Source organism: Molossus molossus, unplaced genomic scaffold, assembly GCF_014108415.1.
Source record: "Molossus molossus isolate mMolMol1 unplaced genomic scaffold, mMolMol1.p scaffold_m16_p_1, whole genome shotgun sequence".
Lineage (NCBI taxonomy): Eukaryota > Metazoa > Chordata > Mammalia > Chiroptera > Molossidae > Molossus > Molossus molossus.
Window position 1 is genome coordinate 141,684,591 of NW_023425344.1, and position 26,903 is coordinate 141,711,493.

Consider the following 26,903-nt stretch of genomic DNA (forward strand, 5'->3'; position numbering starts at 1 on the left):
CATGTCGTCTCAAAGGATAAGAGATCTTTCTTTCTCACAGCTGCATAGTATTCCATTGTGTATATGTACCACTGCTTTTTTATCCATTCATCTACTGATGGACACTTGGGCTGTTTCCAGATCTTAACTATTGTGAATAGTGCTGCTATGAACATGGGGGTACATATATTCTTTCTGATTGGTGTTTCAGGCTTCTTAGGGTATATTCCTAGAAGCAGGATCACTGGGTCAAAAGGAAGTTCAATTTTTAATTTTTTGAGGTAACACCATATTGTTTCCCATAGTGGCTGCACCAGTCTGCATTCCCACCAGCAGTGCACTAGAGTCCCCTTTTCTCCACACCCTTGCCAACACTTGTTGTTTGATGATTTGTTGATGGCGGCCATTCTGACAGGTGTGAGGTGATACCTCATTGTTGTTTTAATTTGCATTTCTCTGATGATTAGTGATGTTGAGCATTTTTTCATATATCTCTTGGCCATTTGTATGTCCTGTTTGGAGAGGTGTTTATTCACCTCCTCTGCCCATTTTTTAATTAGGTTCTTTGGCTTCCTTTTGTTGAGTTGTATGAGTACTCTATATATTTTGGAAATTAGCCCCTTATCTGATGTATCATTAGCAATGATGTTCTCCCATACAGTGGGTTGCCTTTCCATTTTGATGATTGTTTCTTTTGCTGTGCAGAAGTTTTTTAGTTTGATGTAGTCCCATTGTCCATTTTTTCCTTTGTTTCTGTTGCCTTAGGTGACGTATCTGTGAAAATTCTGCTGCGTATGATGTCCGCAATTTTGTTGCTACATTTTGTTCTAGAATTTTTATGGATTCATGGGTCACATTTAAGTCTCTCATCCATTTTGAGTTTATTTTTGTGTATGGTATAAGTTGATGGTCTAGTTTCATTTTTTTGCATGTAGCTGTCCAATTTTCCCAACACCATTTATTAAAGAGGCTGTCTTTACTCCACTGTATGCTCTTGACACTTTTGTCAAATATAAATTGAGCATATTGCCTTGGGTCCATTTCTGGGTTCTCTGTTCTGTTCCACTGGTCTATATGCCTGTTCTTGTGCCAGTACCAGGCTGTTTTGATTACAGCAGCTTTGTAGTATAACCTAATATCTGGTATTGTGATCCCACCTACCTTGTCCTTCTTTTCCAAACTTGCTGTGGCTATTTGGGGTCTTTTTTGGTTCCATATGAACTTTTGAAGTATTTGTTCTAGTTCTGTGAAATATGTTGTTGGTATTTTCATGGGGATTGCATTGAATCTATAGATTGCTTTGGGTAGTATGGACATTTTAATGATGTTAATTCTTCCAATCCATGAACAAGGTATGTGCTTCCACTTTTTTATCTTCCTCAATTTCTTTTTTCAATGTCCTGTAGTTTTCTGCAAATAGATCCTTTACTTCTTTGGTTAAGTTTATTCGTAGGTATCTTTTTTTTTTTTTTTGCCGCGATGGTAAATGGGATTGTTTTTTCAGTTTCTCTTTCTGTGAGTTCATCATTGGTGTACAAGAATGCCGTCAATTTCTTGACAATTTTGTATCCTGCTACTTTGCCAAATTCATTTATTAAGTCTAGTAGATATTTGATGGAGTCTTTAGGGTTTTCTATGTATAATATTATGCCATCTGTGAATAATGACAGTTTCACTTCCTCCATTACAATTTGGATCCCTTTTATTTTTTCCTCCTGTCTGATTGCTGTGGCTAAGACTTCCAGTACAATGTTAAATGAGAGTGTTTTTATCAGAAATGGATGCTGGATTTGTCAAAGGCTTTTTGGCATTTATTGATATGATCATGTGGTTTTTATTCTTCATTTTGTTTATGTGGTGTATCACATTTATTGATTTGCAAATATTGTACCAGCCTTGCATCCCTGGAATGAATCCCACTTGATCATGATGAATAATTTTTTTGATGTATTGCTGGATCCGATTTGCTAGTATTTTGTTCAGGATTTTGGCGTCTATGTTCATCAGGGATATTGGCCTGTAGTTTTCTTTCTTTGTAATGTCTTTTTCTGGTTTTGGAATTAGAATTATGCTGGCCTCTTAGAACGAGTTTGGAAGTCGTCCTTCTTGAATTTTTCGAAATAGTTTGAAGAGAATGGGTGTTAGTTCTTTTTTGAATGTTCGGTAAAACTCCCCCGTGAAGCCATTCGGGCCTGGGCTTTTGTTTGGTGGGAGAGTCTTGATTACTTCTTCAATTTCCTTAGTTGTTATTGGTCTCTTCAAGTTTTCTATCTCTTCTCGGTCTAGTTTTGGGAGACTGTGTGTTTCTAGAAATTTGTCCATTTCGCTTAGATTGTCAAATTTGTTGCCATATAATTGTTCATAGTAGCTGTTAACGATCTTTTGTGTTTCTGTGGTGTCAGTTGTTACTTCTCCTCTTTCATTTCTGATTTTGTGCATTTGGGTTTTCTCTCTTTGTTTCTTGGTGAGTCTAGCTAAGGGTCCATCAATCTTATTTATCTTTTTGAAAAAACCAGCTCTTTGTTTCATGGATCCTTTGAATTGTTTTTTTGGTCTCTATGTCATTTATTTCTGCTCTGATCTTTACTATTTCCTTCCTTCTACTTGCTCTGGGGTTTTCTTTTTGTTTGCTTTCTAATTCTTTAAGTTGTGAGGTTAGACAGTCAGTTAGAAATTTTTCTTGTTTCTTGAGGTAGGCCTGTAGTGCTATGAACTTCCCTCTCAGAACTGCTTTTGCTGCATCCTATAGATGTTGTGTTGTTGTGTGTTCATTTTCATTGGTTTCCAGGAAATTTTGAATTTCTTCCTTGATCTCCTTGGTAACCCATTCATTGTTTAATAAAATGCTATTTAGCTTCCATCTGTTCAAATATATTTGCATGTTCTTGTTGCAATTGATTTCTAGTTTCATGCCACTGTGATCTGAGAAGATGCTTAATATGATTTCAATCTTCTTGAACTTGTAGAGATTTAGTTTGTGTCCTATCATGTGGTCTATCTTTGAGAATGTCCCATGTGCACTTGAAAATGCGAATTCTGTAGTTTTGGGGTGTAAATCTCTGTAGATATCTATTCAATCCATTTTGTCTAATGCTTCATTTAGAGTCTCTGTTTCCTTGCTAATTTTTTGTCTAGAGGATCTATCCAGTGCTGTCAAGGGGTGTTGAAGTCCCCTGCTATGATTGTATTGCTGTCTATTTCTACTTTGAAGTCCTACAGAAGATTTTTAATATATTTTGTTGCTCTTATATTCGGTGCATATATGTTTATCAAGGTTATATCTTCCTGTTGGATAGATCCTTTCACTATTGTGTAGCGGCCTTCTTTGTCTCTAATTATGGTCTTCATTTTGAAATCTATTTAATCAGATATGAGTATTGCTACCCCAGCTTTTTTTTGCTTGGAAAAATTTTTTTCATCCCTTCACTTTTAACCTATGTAAGTGTTTTGTTGTGAGGTGGGTCTCTTGTAAACAACATGTAGATGAGTCATGCTTTCTCATCCAATGAGCTACTCTGTGTCTTTTTATTGGAGCATTTACATTTAAGGTGATTATTGATATGTACTTATTTATTGCCATTTTTGTTTAGTGTGGTTCTAGTTTTCTTCCTATTTCTCCTGCTAATTACAGCAGTCCTTTTAACATTTCTTGCAGTGCTGGTTTGGTGCTAATGTATTCCCTTAGCCTTTTTTTTTTTGTCTGGGAAGCTCTTTATTTGACCTTCTATTTTGAATGAAGCCTTGTGGGTAGTGTAGTCTTGGATTCAGATCCTTGTTTTTCATGGCCTTAATTATTTCATGCCATTCCCTTCTGGCCTCAGTGTTTCTTGTTAGAAGTCTGCTGCGAGCCTTATGGGGTTTCCTTTGTAGGCAACCTGTTGCTTATCTCTTGCTGCTTTTAGGATTCTCTCTTTGTCTTTAATTTTTGGCACTTTAATTACTATGTGTCTTGGTGTGGGCCTTTTTTGGTTCTTATTTGGGGCTCTCTGTGTTTCTTGAACTTGAATACCTTCTTCCTTCACCAAATTAGGGATGTTTTCTGTCACTATTTCTTTGAATATATTCTCTAACCTTTGTTCATTTTCTTCTTCTTCGGGGACTCCTATGATGTGAATATTATTGTGTTTCCAGTTGTCCCACAGTTCTCTTAAGCTGTCTTCCTGCTTTTTTTTTATCGTTTTTTTCTTTTGGTTTTCTGATCGGTTGATTTTTTCTACCCTGTCTTCTAATTCGCTGATCCAGTCCACAGCTTCCTCTACTCTGCGCTTTAGACCTTTCAGTGTGTTCTTCATTTGTGATATGTCACTCTTGATCTCTTCCTGGTGGTTTTTAATTTCCAATTGGTTGATTCTCAGCATTTCTATATCTTTTCTCATGCTTTTGAGCTTCCTCAAGATCATGGCTCTGAATTCTAGCTCTGTTAACATGCCTAACTGCTCCACATTGATCTCATCTTTGGTGGAGGTCTCTTGTTCTTTCATTTGGCTTCTGTTTCTGTGTTTCACCATTTTGGCCACCACAGTGGGCTTTTGAGCCTGTCAAGTTTTCCCTGTGGGTATTGGTGTTGTGCTGTTTGTGGCTCCCTCTCCTAGGTCTAGATGAGTGAGGGAGGACCCACGTTAAACACCACTGTCAAGTCTTACTTTCCTGGTTAGAGTTGTTAGCCCAGGAAAAGTACTGTTATACTCTAGCTTTTTGCCTGGATGCTAGCAGTCCAGGTTACTTGAAGAGTTTTGGGTTGTCAGTTGATTGAAAAACTCCCTCAGGTGCTCAGCATAAGTGGATTTCCCGAGGGTGGGGCAGATGCTGGTTGTTAGTGAGCCTCAATTTGCATTTCAATGGCCCACAGGGTGGGGTTGAATCTTGAGGGAGGGGCTGCTGCCTCTCCCCAGAGCCCTGGGAAGGAGCATTATGGCCACTGTCCTGTGTGGCTGCAACTCAGCAAAAGCTCTGAGTACCCTCCAAATCCCAGGTATTCCCACCCAGTTCCAGTTCAATCTGCCCTCTCTCTGCCGGAGCTCAAGGTGAGTGGCTGTGGCTGTTTTAGCCTCTGTCCCGGGTCTGCGCTGTGGAGCCACTTGGGAGTTCAACCCGAGGGCACCACTTCTAGGTAAGGCTCAGCCCCCGCCTCGTTCCTTCGCAATCCTACCAGGAATGAGTCAGTGTCCCTGGTTATATGGTCCTCGCAAGCTGCTTTTGTGTTGCTTTTTCCTGTCGATTTGTCTGTTTTAGTTGTAATTCCAGTTTGGTCCTGGGAGACGGTCTGTGTAGCTTCCGTTCACTCCACCGCCATTTTTCACCACCCGATGTAGTTTTTCTTTTTCAGCAGTCAAGTATTTTTTATACTAACCATAAGAACATGACATCACTTCACATGTTTCAAATCTGTGCACTCTGTTTCTCAATCTCTGCAGGGCGGTGTTCCACCACAGCCTCGAGCTGCACATGCGTGTGCAGTGCTTGGAAGTAAGGGCTATGTTTTTGGCGGACGTGTTTTGGTTAGTATTTGAATGGAAATAACCTTTTTGTGTGTGATGCTTCTTATCAAAACATATCCTCTGAATTTATAGAACTGAATATTTTAAAAATCTAGAGATTATAGTGTTCTTCAATAACTTTTATCTTCTGTCCTCAAACAAACCATACATGAATAATCACAGATGGTCATAAATCATTTTTAATGAGGAGAATCCTTCACTTTAGTGTGTTATTAGAAAATTTTAATTTTTTATCATCTAAATCCTGTTAATTAAACTCATTTCTTCCTTTCCCCCTTGACACATTAGTTTGGTAGCACTGTGTTAACTTTATTAGTGCTTGTTTTCTAGTATATAAACTTATAATGTTAAGTAAAGTGAAGATCATCTGTTTTAATGTAAACTGTTTTAAAACCAAAATTTTTGCTTATGAAAGATGTAAAACACTGACCAGTTTAACACATTTTTATTTTAGCAAACTAGAATGAATGATTTACACTATCTAAACTTAGATACCTGGACTTGGTCTGGAAGGTAAGTATGAAATTTGTTTTTATCTATAGGCATTTCTGTGTTTGTGTGTGGGGGTGCATGCATCATAATCCAAATTTGGGTCTCTAAAACTGAACTATCATTTTTTTCTCTTCAGATTATATGTCTAAGCAAGGAATATATAAATTTAAAGAGAGTTTGTTCTTTAACCAAACTATATAAAACATGAGAATACTAGCAGTTGAAAATTGATTATGTAAAAGTATTGGTTTTATACTATGTATTCTCAAGGACTAGTCAGTAGAAGAAATGAAGCAGTGGTTAATAGGGTCATCACAGGTGAACAGATAATGGAGTGAATAAAAGTCAGATTTTATTTATGGCTCATAATATATGTTTAGCAATAGAATAAATATATTTAGCTATCCATTTAGCTATTCATGTAATGAGATGAACCCATAGCTATATAGTATTCCAAAGTACAAATGGTATAAAATATAAAACCACAAAAGTACAAGAAGAAAATACAGTCATGGAGTATTTTGTCATGGAGAAGGCTTTTCTAAAAATGATATAAACTCAAAATACATAAGTTAAAAGACAGATTGATAAAACTACTTAAGAATTAATTATCTCTGTGTAGAAAAATATACCACAAAAAGTTCAAAGGCAAATTGGAAAATGCAAACAAAAAAATAAATTAGAAGTAATATTTATAGTATTTCTTTTTTTTTTTATGTTTGACTCACACAGTATTTTTCATTTTGAATTTTTCTTTAAAATATTTTTATTTTTCAATTACAATTTACATTTAATATTCAATCCTCAAGAACGAAGTTGGTAAGAAAAAGACAAGTAATCCAACAGGAAAGTGGACAAAGAACATGAATGAGCAGCAACTCATAGAAGAAATACAAAGAGGCAAAATTATTTTTAAAACATGTTCAACTTCTTAGAGTGTTACAGAAATGGAAATAAAACTAGTTTTCACTTATCAGATAAAAATAATTACAAATAACCAGTGTGTGTCAGGTTGTAACAACATAATTAGTAAAAATATAAATTGGTACAATTTTTCTGGAGGGTATTCTGATAATATGTTTAAAATATTAAATGGAATTTCTACTTTGATCCAGAATTTCTTTGAAGACAATAATTGAACAAGTATATTTATGTGTGTGTACATACACAAAAATGTTTCTTGCAACATTATTTATAAAACAAAAACTTGAGATCAACCTTCATGCCCACAAGTGGGGAGGATTGTTTAAATCATGGTACATTTGCCCAAAGGGCTGTCATGCTTCTATTACCAAAGGAAAGTACTTCATGGAAATATTCTACAACATACTAGGGGAGTGAAAAAAATTACAAAATAGGACATATGATCCCATTGATATATTTTTAATAAATATTTATATGTACATTAAAGTCTGGAAACATATATACCACATTATTATTTCTCATTGCTGGAAGACAGAAATATATAACTCTCATTAAAAATATTTTTGTGGTTGTTGAATGTTTTCTAACCAAAATGTTTTTTATAGTCAACTAAAATAATAAAAATATTTCCAGTTTGGAAAAAACTAATAACATCTTCTACATATAGTCCATGTTCTTCCGGAGCACTCCAGAATGCTGGAGAACGGTGCCTTCTCATCTCACCACCCACATTAGTTAAACTTGTGTGCTTATGTTTTTACTTCTGTTTCTATTTTATTAGTTTTTTTCTTTTTTTCCTGGATGTGGAATGGCTTGTGTACTTTTTTTAATTTTTTTATTTTTATAATCCTCACCTGAGGACACTTTTTGCATTCATAGAGCAAGAGGGAGAGGGGGAGGAAGAGAGAGAAACATTGATGTGAGAGAGACACATCGAGGTGCTTTTATTTGAAGCTAGAGTAGCTAGCATGTTCAAGTGAAGATCGTGCTTTGGGAAATTTTACAACAAATAGGCCAAGTCAACAACAACAACAACAAAATCCCATAATATCACTGAGGAAATCTGCTGAAAACACAAAATTAAATGTATAACAACAGTTAAAGGATATAGACATGAAAATAATTATGTTGAAACACTTGAGGACATTTCCTAGATTAGCCAACAAGATTGGTGCTGAGTATGCATTGTGAACTAACTGGGACTTACTTTTCAATCTGTGTTCTCTGACCAGGTGGAATAGACACTAAGTAGAAAGATTGTTTAAACTCACCTAAGAATTTTAAAAATTTTTATAAAATTTATACTAGTGAAAGCAATTTTTCCCTTTAAGACCTGAGATGATTGAAAACCTTTTATTTTAACTAACACAGTACCTAGATTTTTATATTTTTCTTTTGCCACAGGATTCCTATTAATGGAGAAAACCCAAAACATCGATCATGGCATACTTTAACACCAATAGCTGATGATAAGCTTTTCTTATTTGGTGGACTTAGTGCGGACAATATTCCATTAAGTGAGTTCATGTTTCGCCTACAATTACTATCATTTTTCTTAGTTGTATTTTATACCAAAGGTATCTTGTTTTGTTTTTTGTTTTTTTTCTGATTTTATGCTTTACCTTTATTATATCTCCGACTGTGTGCTTGCACTGAGGATTAGAAGTGGAAGACCACTTTGCTTCTGTAGCCTTGGCTCTCGATGTTCTCCTTTTTCCTAGGTGTGGGGAACAGGAAGGGTGGTTGAACCTAGGTGATTAAAGCCCCCTGCAACTACACTAGCCTATGATTCCATGTTCTCCTGATTTTTTTGATCCAGATGCTTATACTGTAGGCTGGAATGGAGATTAGAAGAGCAGCCTATTCCAGAATGCTCTGGAAGTATAAGGTGGCAAGGCCTGTTGCTTCTCTCTTTGTTCCCAAACTATAAAGGAAAGTACTTAGCTAGAATTTTTTAAACTTCGGTCACTGCTGATCCCAATGGCTGTGGGTTTTGAAACGCGGTTTTTCTTTCAGCAGTACAATTACACCACTATGAATATCCACTTCTTAGTTTGACATACTAAATGTTTTGTATTAACTCAAAAGTTTTCTATGGCTAGAGATGTTTTCATTAAGAGAACTCATATACCATTAAAACCAATTCTATACTCTTATATAGGATCTGGAAAAACTACTTTTTTTTTCCCAACAAAAATTTACTGAGCATCAGCAGTGTATCTGGCAGTCTGCTGGCCAGCAACTCCAGAAGTTGGTTGGAAACAGCAGTTCCCAGTAGGGGATGTTAACTATAGCAGAATATTATGCTCTTCAATTTCTGGGGATTTTAATTAAAAGAGATGTGGAATCTAGTAAAAAAGCTAACATTTATGCATTTCACTAGGGGTTGTTTAATATCATCTCTTCATGAGCACTACTGTTTTTAATTCCTATTTGCTGGTTTTGGACATTGACCTATAGGGAATTAAATGTCCTAACTCTTTTAAAAATGTTTGTTTTTCGTCCTCACCCAGGGATATTTTCACATTAATCTTCAGATAGAGCTGGAGGGAGAGAGGGTGGAAGAGAGAGAAAGAGAGAAACATTAACGTGAGAGAGACACATCACTTGGTTACCACCCGCACAACCCCTACCGGGGCTACGGACAAACTGCAACCGAGGCACATGCCCTTGGCCGGAATCGAACCTGGGACTCTTTGGTCCATGGGCAACGCTCCTACTGCTGAGCCATACTGGCCAGGGCTAAACAATGTTTTCTCAATTTTTATTTTTAAATTAACTTATTTTGCAATTACAGTTGATATACACTATTATATTAGTTTCAGGTGTAGAAGAAATGATCACCCCGATAAGTCTGGTACCCAGATATCTGTAAATGTCCTCTTAGTTCAGTCAGTTTCTTGCTTTATAGATGCAGCTTAAGATGTGGTCATATGTGTTTTAGATAATACTAAGAAATAAGTTTTAGTTTTTTTTACTGTGATAATGTCACTGCAGTATGTGACAGTGGTGTTGTAGGTACGTAAAAAAAAATTCCACTTTTTTAAGCAATGCTTACTGAAGTGCGCATGGGGGAAATGATCGGAGATTTAGGATTTGCTGTAGAATAACTCAGCAACAACAATAAAGAGATAAATGGAGCACATGTGACAAAATCTGGGTAGTTGCTGAGTCTGGCATATGTTGGGTTCATTGTCATGTTCACTCTATTTTGTATATCTCTGAATATATATGTTAATCCTCATTGGAGGATATTTTTCTGTTTATCTTCAGATAGAGTGGGAGGAAGGGAGAAAGAGAGAAACATGACGTGAGAGGGACACATCAACAGGTTGCCTCCTGAACGACCCAGACCAGGGCCTGGGACGAACCGCAACTGAGGTGCGAGCCCTGGGCCAGAGTCCAACACGCGACTCACTGGTCTGAGGGCTGACGCTCTAACCGCTGAGCCAAACCAGCCAGGGCTCTCTCTGAATATTTTTATGAGAAAATATGCACACACACCAGATCGTTGGGTAAATGTAGCATGATAAATTTGGATACAAATTTAAATTTTATCCCAAAGACCTAATCTTAATTTTTGAACTTTCATAATATTGCAGGTGATGGTTGGATTCATAATGTCGTAACAAATCATTGGAAACAACTGACATATTTACCTAAAACAAGACCCAGGTAAATCTAGAAGTTGACAAATAGTAAAATAGTTAAGAAATTTTCAAGTATTAAAATATAGCACCGAATTTATAGTGTTTGCCATTAAAACCATAAACCATCAGGAAGGATATCTTTAAAATAAGTTTGATGTTACCTAAGTAATTTAATTATCATTTAAATGATATTGATTGTTAGAAATGATCTATTCAGTTTCTACCCATATTTTTGCATATTTGAAACTATTATTCTTTTAGGCAAATGCATATTCCTGCCTGATAAATATGAAAAGACCAAGAAATGGAAAGTATATAATCTTACTATTTTTAATAAATAGACAAGAATGGGGTTGGCTTTAGTAGTAGTGATTTGTTTACGGAAGAGGTTTAGAGCAATTTAATGGGGAAAGTGCTTCCATATTGATCAAGTAGATGGTAGATTATTATTTTTCTTTATTAACTGTATATTGTATTCAGGATTGTGAATTTTTTGAAAAAGAAAACATGTTAGTTATTTGTGGTATATTATAGAGTACAATTGTCTACAAAAAATTGTAAAAACAATATACTATTATTAGACTACAAAGAAAACCACATGAATACTGTAATTCTTATTTTTTCTAATTTGATTGAGTAGTATAATAAAGATATATTCATAGGATATTCAAATTCAGCACATTATAATTATTATAGTTAATAATAGATTTTATTCTTTTTCATGCCATGTATTTCAGATGTCTTACTATAGATTACTTATACTAATGTGAAGTCAACTTAGTGACATGCATTTCAGTAATGTAGTATATGATAAGTAACTTACTTGAGAAAAAGACCTGAAAATATTTATATATGTCTCACTATGTATTTCTATATTAATATGCGTAATATATTTAGAGCTTATCATAATTATATGTATGATTCTTATATTTTCATGTATAAAATTCATTGGAATATATTATTTTAGCAAATCTGGATCTTTTGTAATATATATTTTAACTTAAAGAGTTTTATATTAAGATATAGGCTCAGCTACTACTAAGCATTTTGGCTTTGGGAAAGTCACTTAAAAAATTGAGCATCATTTTCTTCATGTGTGAAATGAGGGACTTGAACTAGATAATAGATAAGCTCTTCATTCTCTTCCAGTTGTTTGATTGTATGAATGCATTAATTATAGGCCACAGTAAGAATGTTTAATTTTTAAATTGCTATTTATATTTCAATCCTTAATGAGTAATTAGAGCAATACAACTATGATCAATAATATGCAAGTTAGAACTGAGCTATATAAAGAGACTTTTTAAAATTCAGCTGATGTGTCATGTAAATGATATGCTTTGTTAGAATGTTTAGGTGATCAGTGTAGAGCAGCTGTGAGAGGACAGAAACTGTCAGTCTGTAGAAAAACATCAGGTTACAAGCTAGATGTCACCAAAATCGAGGCAGGAAAGTCTTTCCAGTGTTCTCCGATGACGAAGTCCAGGCCAGAGTTTCCGTAAGGCAGATAAGACAGAGGCAGATCTATCTTCAGGTATGAGGTGAGGAGGAGAACAGGTGGGATACAGTTTAGTGTAAGGAGAACGTATGTGTGTATATATACTAATTTTTTATGAAAGTGAGAATTTACTTAACATCTAAATGCGTTCTGTGCAAACTTTTCCAAGCTATAATTTGAAATGTGAGTTGCCCAATTCTCCTCTTGTCATTCCACAGCAGGTTTCTCAACCTTGACACTATTGACATTTGGGACCAAATTAATTAATGTGAGGAGAGGCATCCTGGACATTGCAGGATGTTTAACCACATCTCTGGCCTTTACCCACAAGATTCCAGTAGTACTGCCTCCCCCCACACCCAGCCTGGATTTATGATGATCAAAAATATCTCCAGATATTGTCACATGTCCCCCTGGGGACAGAGTCAGCCCTGGTGGAGAAGCACCAGGTTGGAGTCACCAGTGTTGGAGTCTCTCCTGCAGGTCTCACCTTAGATAAAACAATGCTCAGCTGAGACGCCATCTATCTAGCCCTGTCTGATCATCGGTATAGGTAGCTGTCAGCAAAGAACTTTCTTAAGTGTCTGCAAACAAGGTGTTGGTCTATAGAACCTTAGTTACTGTTGCATCGCATGAGCATTGCCATGGTTATGTGCCTTCTCTCCAGTAAATAAAGCTATTCCTTACCACATATGATAATTTCATTGTATTCTATTTCCTTTACTCAATCCCTCTTCTGGTCCCCCCTCTCCAGCCTCACAACATAACCTGGGTGCTACTGAAGATTTATATCAAATTATGGTCTATCATACAAGTTGGAGAATTGGGCAGAGTATTTTCCAGTCTCTAAGACTCAGTTCTATCCTGGGTCCCCAGTGCGTTTGTTGCTGAATGTGTCATGATTGCTTGAAGATGTATTTGATTTAACAAATTGTACATAATCCCAATGTTTGCACTTGTGGAAGTTAAGTGAAAAGGATGAATGTACTAAAAATAAGTTGTGTGGTAATGAAATAAATGATAATAATGCAATTATTAGCAGAATCTGTTGCTTCAGCAATTTGATCTGTTAAGGGAAGTAATCAAAGTACTCTCAAAATCAAAGCAATGACTTTGTAAACCCTCAATTTACCTTTTAAAATTGAGAAATTTATGTGTACTTTTTTACTGAGAGTTGGAGCCCCCCAAAATATTGAACTTTTTTAAACCATAAAAGTATTCTTGGTAAATAATGTGGAACTGAAAATAGATATGAGCCATCAGACCATTTTCAAAAGCAGATTAGATGCTCCACTCCTTTATGAAGTGATCTGTTTATTTAATCACTGAATAAACTATACTGGCATTTGTCTTTGCTTTTGTTATTCAAAAGTTTTTGATCACCTACTGGATGCAGAACACCATAATAGCCATTTTTAAAGAGAAGCATAAAATTAGCTTACCCAAGTTCCAGTGGTGTGCTGGCAAACAGTTAACACTGCTCTCCAAGAAAAAAACAAAACTAAAAAAGCCCTGATTTGTAGTATTTGCTCATTTCCACCATGGCCAGTTTCAAGCTACCGATATGATGTCACTGGGCATGGAGTTGGATGGAGACGTGCACGATCGGTTTTCCCTAGCCAGGAAACCAGTTCCAGCACACCACTGTGGCAATTTTTGACCACAAGGATCTTATCGTTTTTGTGGGGAGCTAAAGACACATACACCAAACAATTAAAGAAGTATATAGAGCAGTTTGTTTTCAAATGTAAGTTAGATTATAAAATGAGCACATAAATGTTGAAAGATGCTGAATAGAGAGGGGGACAGAGCCAGTTTGGGTGGCATTGGGGGATGATGAACCTGTTTTTGTTTGTTTTGTTTTTGTTTTTTTAAGGCCCTGAGAGAATGACTTCTCATTCTAAGACTAGGAAACGAGGTGAACAAAAGCCTAGAGACAGATATAAGCTTTACTCTTAGGGGACACAAATAAATGAAGCTGGCTGAAGTAGAAGGTTCATTTGGGGAGAGGCAAGAGTTGAGTTTCATGGGAAAAGAAGTAGCTCTTGGTCATAAATATTAGGAGAAGAAAATGGCACAGGTGCTTCCTGATTAGAAAATGTCCATGGTTAAAACAGTGCCTGAAAATGTTACCTATCAGCTACATGTAGCTGAGAGAGATTAGAGCCAGAAAAATGAGGAACTTGTATGGTATTCTGTACCCAGAGTGATAAGTAGTGTGACAACATAAATGAAAAGAAAATGCCAAATTGGATTTGTCAGGTGATGGGGCAAGAGAGAACAGGGAACAAAGAGTTGAAAATGATGAGGACAACACCATGGCAGATATTAAGAAGAAAAATGGGACAGGTGTCTATTTCTGCTGATCAGTTCCCTTTAAAATTATTTTATTTTGTGACTAAATTATTTCAGTATCTATGAAATAAAGAGATTAAAAAAAGATTGGGGGGATATAATAGGAAAGAGTTATTGGGGGCCATCTCCTTAATTGAAATATGATTTAATGAACTCTATAATCGAATCCTCTGGAGATTCTAGAGGAATCTTTAAAATCTATTCTCTTTGAGGGTATGCCAAAGGTGGAGTTCAATCATGCCTCTTTGGAAAGAGATTACACTTTAAAGTGTGCAATTAAAATTGATTAATATGTGATATACAATTTCTTCCTTGGTATTATTTCACTCCGTTTATACTTTTCCATCATAGGTTATGGCACACAGCCTGTTTGGGAAAAGAAAATGAAATAATGGTATTTGGTGGGAGCAAAGATGATTTACTTTCCTTGGATACAGTAAGCAAATTTTTTATCTAAATGTTTCCTCTGAGTAATTGTGTTATTCATCCTAAATGGATATTCACCAAGAATGTTAATATTCCCACATTGCAAAATCTGGAAGGGCATGAAATGTTCCTCTGTGGTGTGACTATCTTCAGGATAAGTGGCTTTGGGGAAGCATTTCAGGATTTCTTAGGTTTACAAATTGAATAGGTCTATTAACTTCATTGGTCAAATTATTAAGAAGAGCCTTTAAAGGATGGCTTTTCCTTTCCTTCACTCTTTGAGCCTCCCCATAGTATGGGTGTTTATAATTTTATTGAATTAAAATATTTGTAAGTAACATTTGATACATAAGAATATATATAATGTATATGTAAACTACTTAGTGTAATAAGTGCCCATGAAATTTGCTACCTAACAATAATTAGAGCATCATCAAGGCTAGCTTTTTCCCTCAAGAGGAAACTACTTTGAAATGCTCAAAGTGTATTTTCTTATTATTTTATGCATCTTTTGCCACTGCTTCACCCCTGTTTTACATTTGCATTTAAAGCATTCCAGTTTTAAAATCCGATAAAACTAAGGTCAATGGAATCAATGAGTAGCATTTGGAGAGTACTGGTTTTTCACTCCTAGCACCTTGGGAAATTCAGAGCAGATGGCCACCTGCTCCTCTCCGTGTGGTGGGGCAGGAGTTCAGGGCTGGCTGCTCTGGTCTGCATGGAACACCTGGGCATAGCAGGACTGAGCCTTCAGAGGTGGACTGGCTACGAGCCAGGGTCCAACCAAGGGGGCTCCAGCTCCCTTTCATCTCTTCAGGCATAGTTATCTCCAGAGTTGTTCCTACAGAGTGGCCTGGTGAGCCCTGAAATAAGGTGGCTTCACTCCAGGAAACTTGGTTCGTTCATGTCATAGTTCTGAGGCCTCCAATTTAAATGGTGTATGTATCAAAAGTTTCAAAACTCTCTTTGGCTGAGAATTCAGCCCTTCAGTAAAAAATTAAAAACCTAACTTTGCATTTAATTAAAAAGCAAATTTAGTTGGTTTGCCTTCTTTTTCTTGGCACTAGAAGTCTTTACTTAGGATATGAATTTTATCATTAAAATAGGAATTCTTATTAAAATCATAATCATAAATAATGAAATTCTAGAGATCTATTTGAAAAGATTAGAGAAATGTTCTGCTCACTCTCCCTCATTAATTTTTATATGAGAGAATCATATTCAGAAAATCTTCTGGATCTGTGATTTTCAAATTAAGAATTCCTAGGAAATCCTGGGACCACCTGGAAAAGGGAGATGAGGTAAAGAGAAGATTTAAAAATAAGAGTCATTTGAAGAAAAAAGCTCTGCTTTAAAAACAAGAAAGCTTGAAAACCACTATTATTCTTATTTTGAAGTCACTGTTCTAAGAGAAAAACATGTTTCTGATATTTAAATTTGCAATTATATAGACTGTGGTTAGGTAAAAATTGGGTCACTGAAAAAATGGTAACCATGTATCTAAAATTTGTGTGGACGCAAATATGTGAATGTTTGTATGTGCATGTGTACATGTGTGTTCATAGCTGGAGAGAGATTTATTTTATGCTTCATATAATTTCTTTTACATTTATAAAATAAAGTTCAATTTTTAATACATTGTTATTTTTATAAAAAACACTGATAACTCCTCTTTATGTTGATTAGGGTCACTGTAATGATTTATTGATCTTTCAAACACAGCCTTATTCACTACTCAGGTAAGTAAAATCATTATTTTTTTATATATATACTATTAATATATGATCACTTCTTTATTTTTGGGAAGCTTTATAATATTTTCCCCCCAATAATCCCCCAAGGATATGTTTTTATTGATTTTAGAAAGAGAGGAAGAGAGAGAGAGAGAGAAACATCGATCAGTTGCCTCCCAAATATGCCCCGACCAAGCATGGAACCAAAGCCAAAGTATGTGCCCTGACCAGGACTCGAACCCACAACCTTTTGGTGTATGGGATGACATTCCAACCAACTGAGCCAGCACAGCTTTGTAATATTTTTCAGGTGGTTTATGACTTGAATTTAAGAAAATATTTAAGTTGTCCTAAGAGTAAAATCAAATTTGTAATGGTGAACTGTATATCAATGTTATTTTTAAAATTTAAACTATACAGTATAGTCACATTTTTGCTTTGCTTGTAAAATTACATTTAATTCATATGGGAATATCAAACATACTGTGTTTCCTTGATTCTAAGCTTGACTTTTTTCTATTTTAACTTTTCTGAACTCAGGATGTAAACACACATACATGCATTTAATTTAGCAGAATTTCTTTTTTTATAATCCCAAAGCTGTTATTAAGTTGGTGGTGTGACTTATAGTGTCTTAGCTCATATACTTTTGCTTTAAAAGAAGTAAATACAAAGTTTAGTGGGAAGACTGTGCAAGGAGCTCCTATTTCTGCCTGAGAGAGTTGGGAGGAAGCGTTTGAGTGAAGTCGAAGTTGCCCAGTGAAGAAATATGGATTTTTTTGTTCTTGTTGTTAATCTTCACCCAAAGATATTTTTCCATTGATTTTTACTTTATTTTTTAAATTAAAATTTTTTTCTTTATTGATTTTAGAGAGAGGGGAAGAGGGAGAGAGAGAGATATATAGAAATATCAATGAGAGAGAACATCGATTGGCTGCCTCCTGCATGGCCCCCACTAAGGATTTGGCCCACAGCCTGGGCATGTGTCCTGACCAGGGATCGAACTGGCGACCTCTTGGTGCATGGGTTGACACTCAGCCACTGAGTAACACTGGCTGGGCTCCACTGATTATTAAAGAGAGTAAAAAGTAGAGGGCAGGGAGAGAGAGAAACATTGATGTGAGAAAGACTCATCAGTTGGTTGCCTTCCACACGTACCCAGATTGGGGCCAGGGATTGAACCTGAAACCAAGGGATGTGCCCTTGACGGAATTGAACCCTGCACTTTTTGGTTTGTGGGTCAATGCTCTAACCATTTAGCAACAGTGGCCAGATTGAAGTGTGGGTATTTTATGCAGCAGGAATAACATGGGTGAAGGAGAAGGGGGGAGGGGTTATATGCTGTATGTAAAGGAGTGTACTATAATTTCCAAACCTTCTACAGCTTAAACCACTTGAACACCAATGGACTAGCTTAAACTGGACCTTTCTAAAGCCTTTCTTAACTACTTTTTTGTTAGTGCAGTGTTTCCTGCTCTTGTAGCACATTAGATCTCATGTGGAACTTTAAAACGTATTGATGTCTGTGTTCCACCCCAACAGATCATGGTTTCACTAGTCTGGGGTATAGCATGGACTTCGGAATGTTTGAAAGATCCCATGGTAATTCTATTGTGCAGGTGAAACAGGTGAAGTTTGGAAATCGATACTGTAATGATTTATGCTGCAGGGCACTGTTACTTTTTTGCTATGAATGTAACTGCTTTCGTTAAGTAGATTGCAAGTTCCTATATCCAGGGATCAAGAAATACAATATTTGAGTGCCTACCGTAAGAAAGCACTGTGCTATGAAAGGAAAAATCATAACCTTTCCCTTAAATTGCTAATAATATAGAAGGCAGACATTCAAACAACTACAGTGGAAAAGGAAAAATAAACACACACCAAATATACATTTTTAAAGATTGAAGGGAAGACATACAAATTTTATTTTTCCCCATCCATTTTATTTATTTTGAGTATGATTGATTTTGTACAGCATTTGTAGGAGGGATGGAAGATAGGAAGAAGTGGTGATAACAAGTAGTTTCAGAAGATTTAACAACAAAGACTTACATATTTAAGTTTGGCTTTAAACTTTTGTATGCTGGAAGTTACTATTTGTTCCAGGAAAGTTATTGTTTCAAATATCTTATTACATTGTAAATTTATTTTTCCTGTGGTTACGCCTGGAGAATATACTCACTGTAAGCAAATTTCCATTCATTTAATAATAAAATGAATTATTTTGGGACCACACATTGTGAATGGCTGACCTTTTTGAGGAGTCATCCCACTTTGTGATGAACATATACCAAGTTCATGAGAATACTAGAGAAGAAGGCCCTCTGTCCACATAGTTAAGATTGTGGCCAGGTGGCTCAGTTAGTTGGAGCATTGTCCTGGACTCCAAACGGTTGTGGGTTTGATTCCCAGTCAGGGCACATAGCCAGGTTTATACGTTCACTCCCCAGTCAGGGCCTATATGGGAGGCAGGTGATTGATCTCTCTCCCCCTCTCCCTTCCTCTCTTGCTAAAAAAAAAATCAATAAGAACATATCTTTGGGTGAGGATTTAAAAAAAAGGTTGTGCCCTGGCCGGTTTGGCTCAGCGGTTAGAGCGTCGGCCTGCGGTCCGGAGAGACCCGGGTTCGGTTCCCGCTAAGGGCACGTACTTCGGTTGCAGTTTGTCCCTGGCCCTGGTTGGTCGTGTGGGTGGCAGCCACTCGATGTGTCCCTTCACGTCGATGTTTCTCTCTCTCTCTCCCTTCCTCTCTCTCCCTCCCACTCTATCTGTACAAAATATGGAAAAATATCCTCAGGTGAGGATAAAAAAAAAAAAAAAAAAAGGTTGTGAAGGCTAGGGAAGTCTTTGCAGAAGAAGAATTTGAGATAAGAATTTGCTGTGAACAAGCAGGTGAGGTGTTAGTGCCCTGGAAACGGAGGCCTTGAATATTCCTGCAATATAAGTATGAGGGGGGAGTTGTAAGTAATGAGGTTGGACAGGAAAACAGAAAGCATATGTCATCTAGCTTTTTGTCTGTCGTGCAGAGTTTACATTATCTTGTAGGAGATCGGGAAGGATTGCAAAAGTTGGAGCAGAGGCATGAGATGATCATATGACAAGTTAGAAATTCCCTCTGGCAACATTGTGGATGGGAGACTGGAGGGATGTGTGACTGGGCAGGAAAGTTAGTGGAGGCTGCCGTGGTGGTCAGGCACAGAGCGAGGGCCTGAAATGGCAGTGGAACTGGAGAAGGGAGGGAGATGGGGATATTTAGAAGGTAAAATGGGTGTGGTAGTTGCATGGATGCCAAGGGAAAAAGAAGGGAAGGATTAATGATAGAATAGGGAGAAGGCAGTGGGATGGGAGAAGTGATACATTTGGTTTTGGACATACTGAGTTTGAAGTGCTTATGGGCCCTCTAAGTATAGGAGCTATCCATGAAATAGTGTATGGAGCTAGACATAATGATTTAAGAATTGTTGGAGTATAAATGGGTATCGGTTAGTTCTGCCCAGGAAGAGTTTTGAGAGTAAAGATGAAGCCAACAGCTGAGCTTTAGGAGCTCGTAACATTTGAGGAGCAAGTAGAGGAAAAGTAGGCGCAGAGAGTGACCAGAGAGGTCAAAGGTGGACCAGTAGATGATGGGAACATAAAACCTGAGGGAGAAGAGAATTCAAGATGGAGAGATTATGCACTGTAAAGAGGTCACAGGGTGTCTGGATTGAAAAGTACCTTTACAGGACAGTAAAACCTCGATGTAATGGACTACTTTGGGTGAGCGGGTGTCTTTTAAAGCTGAAAGTCCTTTATATGATGAAGTAGGTTATCTGAATGCAAATGTTAAAAAGTTGAAAAATTAGGTAATTTTCTTGTTTTTATTTATGAAGACACATTTGTGTAATTAAAATTATGTTCGAAAGTTTAATTTCACAGAAAAGTTTTCTATTACTGTGTATTACTGTGGTTTTAAATTTATACTGAATAGGTCTAGTAAATGCGTGCATTCTCCAGTCACCACAAGTAAACAGATGCACACGGGGCAGGGCTCAGCACACCTGGGATCGTGAGAACATCTGCTGGCTGCCAGAGTTAAAGCTGCTGCGGAAAGTCAGCCACACGACAACAGGACCAATACCTGGCACAGTGAAGTGCAATCACATGCTAATCATTCACCAAACATTGTTTACAAGCAGTGACTCTTAGATTTAAATGTAGACTATACTTGTAGATATGTACTATTTATTTATGTCAGCAAAAGTACTATAGCGTTTTTTCCAACATATGGCGTATTTGATAAAAAAAAAGTTAATTAATGAGAAAAACAATAACATGTTAATTTAATTATAAGCAAATCTTGGCCAAAATTCAAAAATTAAGTGTTAATTTTCACATATGACATACAGACTGGAAATGTCCATTAAATCCGAAGTCTGTTAAATCAGGGTCCGCAAAATGGAGGGTTTGTTGTACTAGGAAATTGTTAGTAAGTGAAGGTGGAAGCCAGGATGCCTTCCGGGGATGAGCACCAAGACCAAGGAAGGAGTGAACATATTTGTTCACATGTGAAGGGGAAGAAACCAATGGGAGTAAGTTGTTGGAAACAAGAAGTGAAGGAAAATCGGCAGAGCATGGTTTAAGGAGGTGGATTTTAGCAAAGAGGTTATTGAATTGCCTCTTGACTGGAGCAAGAATATTTTTAAAATAGTGAGGAAAGAAGGAAGTGTAGATATAAAGACACATGAATTTATTGGTTGAAGGCAGGGCTCTTAGGAAGTTTTAGCTGCAAGTGAGGTTGTCTGATAAAGGAGAGGTGAGGGAATGAACTTAAGGAGAGTGGTGAAATCTGAAATAGCTGCTGAGGTGAGCGAGAAGATGCTGATTTGGGACACATAACACGGTGCTGAGTATCAGGAGTAACAGCTGAGACAGAACAGAATCACTGTGCAGTGAGTGGGCCACGGTGGTGGAAACATGCTTTTCTCCAGCAGCACTGAGCAGCCAGGCTGCAGGTGCAGACAGGAGAGAGTTGGCTAAACTTACCTGTGGTTGGAATTTAGCCAGCATGGTGTATCAGGGACAGTGGAGAGGGGCATTAAAGTGTTGGCAAGAGAATGAAGTGCATCTGGACTAGGCTGGATAGGAAAGCAAGTTAAAATGGGAGGAGTCTTACTATTTGGTGAGTCAGGAAGAGTCCAAGAATAAGAGAGTGTAAGAATTAAAACGATGCAACATCTTAAGAATCCACAAATGAAGGGATATAAAAATAATATGGTCATAGATAAGAAACACAGCACCCTGGCAAGTTTGGCTCAGTGGTTAGAGCGTTGGCCTGCGGTACAGAGAGACCCGGGTTCGGTTCCTGCTAAGGGCACGTACTTCGGTTGCAGTTTGTCCCCGGCCCTGGTTGGTCGTGCGGGTGGCAGCCACTTGATGTGTCCCTTCACATCGATGTTTCTCTCTCTCTCTCTCTCTCTCTCCCTCCCACTCTATCTGTACAAAAATTGGAAAAATGTCCTCGGGTGAGGAAAAAAAAAAAAAGAAACACAGCAACAGTGACTTAACCATATAAATGTAGAGGCAAATCAACAAAGAATGGACTTGAAACATTATAAAAATTGACAATGATTTATTAAGTATGTTTTAAATAAATTTTTAAAAAAGAATGCAAGGATTATGGTCTAAGAAGAGGATATGGAAGTTTAAGATTTCAGAGGTGGAACTGCCCTGAGTGAGGTCATAAAGAATAAAAAAGTTTTCCACAGACAGTAAAATCAGTCAAGAGGCAAGAATGTGGTGAGCCAGGGCCAAAGTCCTCGATGTAGGTGGGGCTGGGGGCGGGGTGGGGATGAGCCCGAGGGTGATGGGTGGCCACGTCAGAAGGTGAGGTGAAGTGAGAGCGGCTGCAGGCAGCAGTGAGGAGAGAGAAGACTGCTGGGCTGCGGGGCTGAGAAAGTGGAGGTGAGGGGGATGTGTACTCTTTTCTCAAGAAGGCTACATGTACAGCGATTTCTTCCCTTTCAGTTAAGGTGAGGACAGAAAGTCAGTGGAAGCAGGGGTGTTTGCAGACACAGCTGGTGTTTCAGAAAGCATGGAGAGTTTTGGAAGGGAATACTGTTAGTACACACAGACCCCGGGGAAAGGTGCCAGGACTGAAAACCTTCTGTGTAGGCAGAGGGCAGGAAAGACTGAAGAAGGAGGCTGGCACTCCAGTCTGGTAATTAATGGAGTTTATTGAGGGAAACTTATGTAGCAGGCGCATCTTGAATGGCCGTATGATGAAATGGATCCCCACGCTACTTCGTAAGCACCAAAGAATTGCATGGGATAAAGGGGTGGATAGTCCCGGTACTTATACAGGAATGCTGTCGATTATGGTAAATTGCTTTACATGCTTGCCAGCCCAAGACAATGGCCTGTCCAGGGACCATTAGTATGAAGCAGGGGAGAGGCACTGGTTCATGTCACAACAAACACCAGTCAGGATCAGACAGTCCCCAGGGAGGTGGGTGTTCGGGGAAACACTCTCCCCATTCTGGCCCAGGCCCAGCTCACTGGTCAGGCAGCGGTCACATCTTGGAACAGTCTTTCCTCCACAAAGGTAAACAGTGATGGGGAAGATGAACAGTATGGAAATGAGGGAAAGCAAAAGGACACCATGGATGGGCCTGTATTTGAGGCTGGGACTAGGTGACCATCCAGTGCTTCTGTGAGTGGGTGCAGGCCCTTTTGATGCTGAGCATATCAGAACTTGAGTGTATCAGGAATGTACTCATATTGATTGTGTCAAGCATGCTCACCACAGCTCACTGTCCACAGTGCAGCAAGAGTAATCATTTTACTTTAAATTCAAAGTCAGGGAGCATTTAGCATTCTCTGGGAACAAACAACAAGCAGTAGGACATGGTTCCTCGGTAATAAATCTTATTTCTCTTCCCTGGGGCTCTGTAGGTGGGGTTCCTCTATGGTGGGGTTCCTCTATCTTAGTTTATTTAATTTGTTGAGACTCTCGTGGTCTCAGTGTGGACCTCCCATCTGGAAACTTTCCCTGGCCGACCAGGCTGTCCTGATTACTCTTCCTCTCTGATTTCCATAGGACCTGTACCTGTCCTGGCGATTTCACTTTATCCCAGTCACAATATTTATAACATTTTACTGTTAATTGTTTATTTTTTTTCACTAAATTGTAATCTTCTTGAAGGTTGAAATAGAATTTTTCTCAGTATTGGGTTTCCTTCTCCTAAACCAATACCTAATATGTAGTACATACTAATAAATACTTGCTGAATCACTGAGTGGAAGGTAATGACAGTCCATCTCCTCATCTGGCTTCCCTCCCCACTTACTGAAGGGCGCAGGAGCTGCTGTGTCTCTATCGCAGCAGAGATAAATCTGCAGCACATACAGGAGTCATTTCATTTTCTTGTACTCCTTCTGTACCAATGTGGAACATTTCCACTCTTTTTTTTTTTTAATCCTCACCCAAGGACAATTTTTTCCATTTTTGTTCAGATAGAGTGAGAGGGAGAGAGAGGAAAAGAGAGTGAGAGAGAGAGAGGAAGAGAGAAACATCGACGTGAAAGGGACACATCGAGTGGCTGCCACCCATACGACCTAACCAGGGCCGGGGACAAACTGCAACCGAGGTACGTGCCCTTAGTGGGAACCGAACCTGGGTCTCTCTGGACCACAGGCCCACGCTCTAACCGCTGAGCCAAACCGGACAGGGCCATTTCCACTCTTCTTATTGGGCATTTTCATAGAGTAGAGGAAAAAGGCTTCATGAGTGCGTGGAAGAAGATATAAATCTCTTGAGTGGAAATCCTTGTAAAAATGACAACTGAGATTAACCACAGCAAAATCCAATGAATCTATTTTTAAAACTTTTATAAAATATTTACCTTTTGAATTAAAGTTATCAGTTGAAATCGATGCTCTTTTGATGATTTTTATCTTAAGTTTCTTTTGGTTTTAAAATACAAAACCTTCTTTAAGGTAGTTTAAAACAAAATGGAATTGCATTTGGAAGGATACTGCCCTCTAGTAGGATGAAAGGGAAAAGATGAACTCCAGGCCCCCAGGCGGGGAGAAGCTCTGGTGGTCTCTTGGCTCCTCCTGCGTCTCTGCTCCATTCCTCTCCTCAGACCAGCTCGCTCTGGGTCAACCTAAGTGTCCAGGGCAGACACTGACAGAGGTGGTCTGGGGAGAACCGGGTCACGTCCTGTAACAATGGATGGATGTCAGAAGCTTCATCTCGGAGATGGAAGAAAAAGTTCTCAGAGAAGTGTAAATGGATGTTGGGCTGCAAGGATAGGTGAAAGGGGCCTGTTGTAGACTATCCTGCTTTGAAATTAAGTCTGAATCCTTTCTATTAAAGAACATCACGCATGGTAAGTTGTAATTTCTGTTCTGTTGGATTTTGGTCAGAAACAGGTTCTGTGCAATAAAGATATACAATTATTGTGGTGCTCTGGAAAGAACATACATCCTATCATATTCCAAACAATACAAAGGAAATACATTAATATGCAAGAATTTAAGAATGATTTTTATTTTTAAGAAACTTACCTATATATTTTTTATATTATTACTTGAAAATTAATAATTCTATTATGTTTTGTTTATAGGTCATGCCTTGACTGCATTGGTAAAAATGCTATAATTTTAGAAAGTCAAATATCTTTATTGCCTCCTAAACTTTTGCAACAAGTACTCAAAAAAATCACATTCTGGACTGCAGCTAGCCACCGAGAAGAACAAAGAGCCCAAAAAGAAGAGACAGAAAATAAGTATCAGTGGATCAGTAACAATTAAGTTGTTATATACTCTATATATTTAATATGTTTAAACCATTTTAATCAGACTGTATATTTACTCCCCCCATATTGTAGGCTTTATTTAGAAAATAAAATCTGAAGCAAAAATGCTATGTTAAAGTGGTTACATGGAATGGAGTGTATGGGAATGAGATGTTAATGGCAGAGTAATTTATATTTCAAAAATAATTTCCTTATAATCTGCAGAAAAATATACTTTCTGAAAGTAAGTCCAATTGTAGGAGATATTAACTCACTGTGTACTCATTGCTGGAAATATACAAATTTGAGGAAATAAGAAATTACCCAAGGACTTTAGAAATCCCTCTACATAATGATATACAAAAACACTACATATCAACTTTTAGAAATAATAAACTTTCTCAAGTCACTTTAAAATTACTTAAAGCTTCTCTTTAAATAACTAATACAGCTGGCCAAATGATAAAATAGGCAAACACTGGTGGTATTAAATGTGGAATGCCTGCCCTTTTAGCACTCATCCAGTAAAGTATTCTTAAGCATCATTGTAACTTCCTGTTTTCTCTTCATATGGTTTCCTCAAACCTTTATTTGAGTGGGGGAATGAAATGCATTCAGTTGCTTTCTGTTACCCCTAAGTTATTAGTTTGTCCAAATCTATCTATCTATCTATCATCTATCTATATCTATCTATCATCTATCTATATCTATCTATCTATCATCTATCTATCTATCTATCTATCTATCTATCTATCTATCTATCTATCTATAAAGACCATATTTTAAAGTGTCGAAAGTGGAGGTTTATTTGTCATCCAGCCTCTGAAATATTGAGAAGCAGTGTATTTATTAATTTTGAGGTACATTAAAATACATTTTGCCTTGGAAGAGTGCTTCTAAAATAATTTTCATAACTATTAAAAAGGAATGGCAATCCTAGTAATTTGCCTTTATGGAAACCCCTCAATTTGCCCCACACCATTCTATATAAAGTTGATGCTTAAGGATACTGAAAATGTTATCCCATTTATTTTCAGTATTGTCTATATAGAAATAAAACACTATATCTTTATAGTCCTTAAAAGAGTACTTTTGCCGTAATTAAGAAATTGTTCATATTATCACAGGCATACCCTTCCATTGAATTACTAATAACAGTTTATTACTAAAAGGTTTGGTATATAAAATTACTCTTCACAATACCACCATGCAAATTATCTGAAATTTAAAATGTTAAAGCAAATATATTTATTGTGATTTATAATGAAAATTATAGTAGATTGTAGTATCTCATACATTTTAGAGATATATTTTATATATATGTATTATATTTTGGATGTGTAAAGCTTCTATTTATGTATTGAAATAGTATGTGTTGTGTTTTATTTATTATACAAACTATGTAGATTTACTATTTTCTCAGTTTTGTTAGTGTGAACCAGTCATTAGAGTTCATTGTACAAACAATATTTCAGTGTAAGTTTTTATTTTTTCTTACTATTTTTAGGCTGAATAACAGATTTAAAAAATGAATCTCACAGGCAATATACACCTTAGAAGTAATTATT

The 26,903-nt window shown here is 37.1% G+C and overlaps 1 protein-coding gene across 1 annotated transcript in view; it reads left to right on the forward strand.

Moving 5' to 3' along the window:
* KLHDC1 (kelch domain containing 1) overlaps window positions 1–25,667 on the forward strand; it is a 55,036-nt gene extending 29,369 nt beyond the window's left edge. Inside the window, exons 7-13 of the mRNA XM_036269953.1 lie at window positions 5,394–5,477; window positions 5,932–5,990; window positions 8,298–8,410; window positions 10,496–10,568; window positions 14,748–14,832; window positions 16,509–16,561; window positions 25,165–25,667. Of these exons, the coding sequence (XP_036125846.1) occupies window positions 5,394–5,477; window positions 5,932–5,990; window positions 8,298–8,410; window positions 10,496–10,568; window positions 14,748–14,832; window positions 16,509–16,561; window positions 25,165–25,351 (654 nt within the window). The 3' untranslated portion in view covers window positions 25,352–25,667. The remainder of the gene's footprint in view (window positions 1–5,393; window positions 5,478–5,931; window positions 5,991–8,297; window positions 8,411–10,495; window positions 10,569–14,747; window positions 14,833–16,508; window positions 16,562–25,164) is intronic.
* The last annotated feature ends 1,236 nt before the right edge of the window (window positions 25,668–26,903 follow it).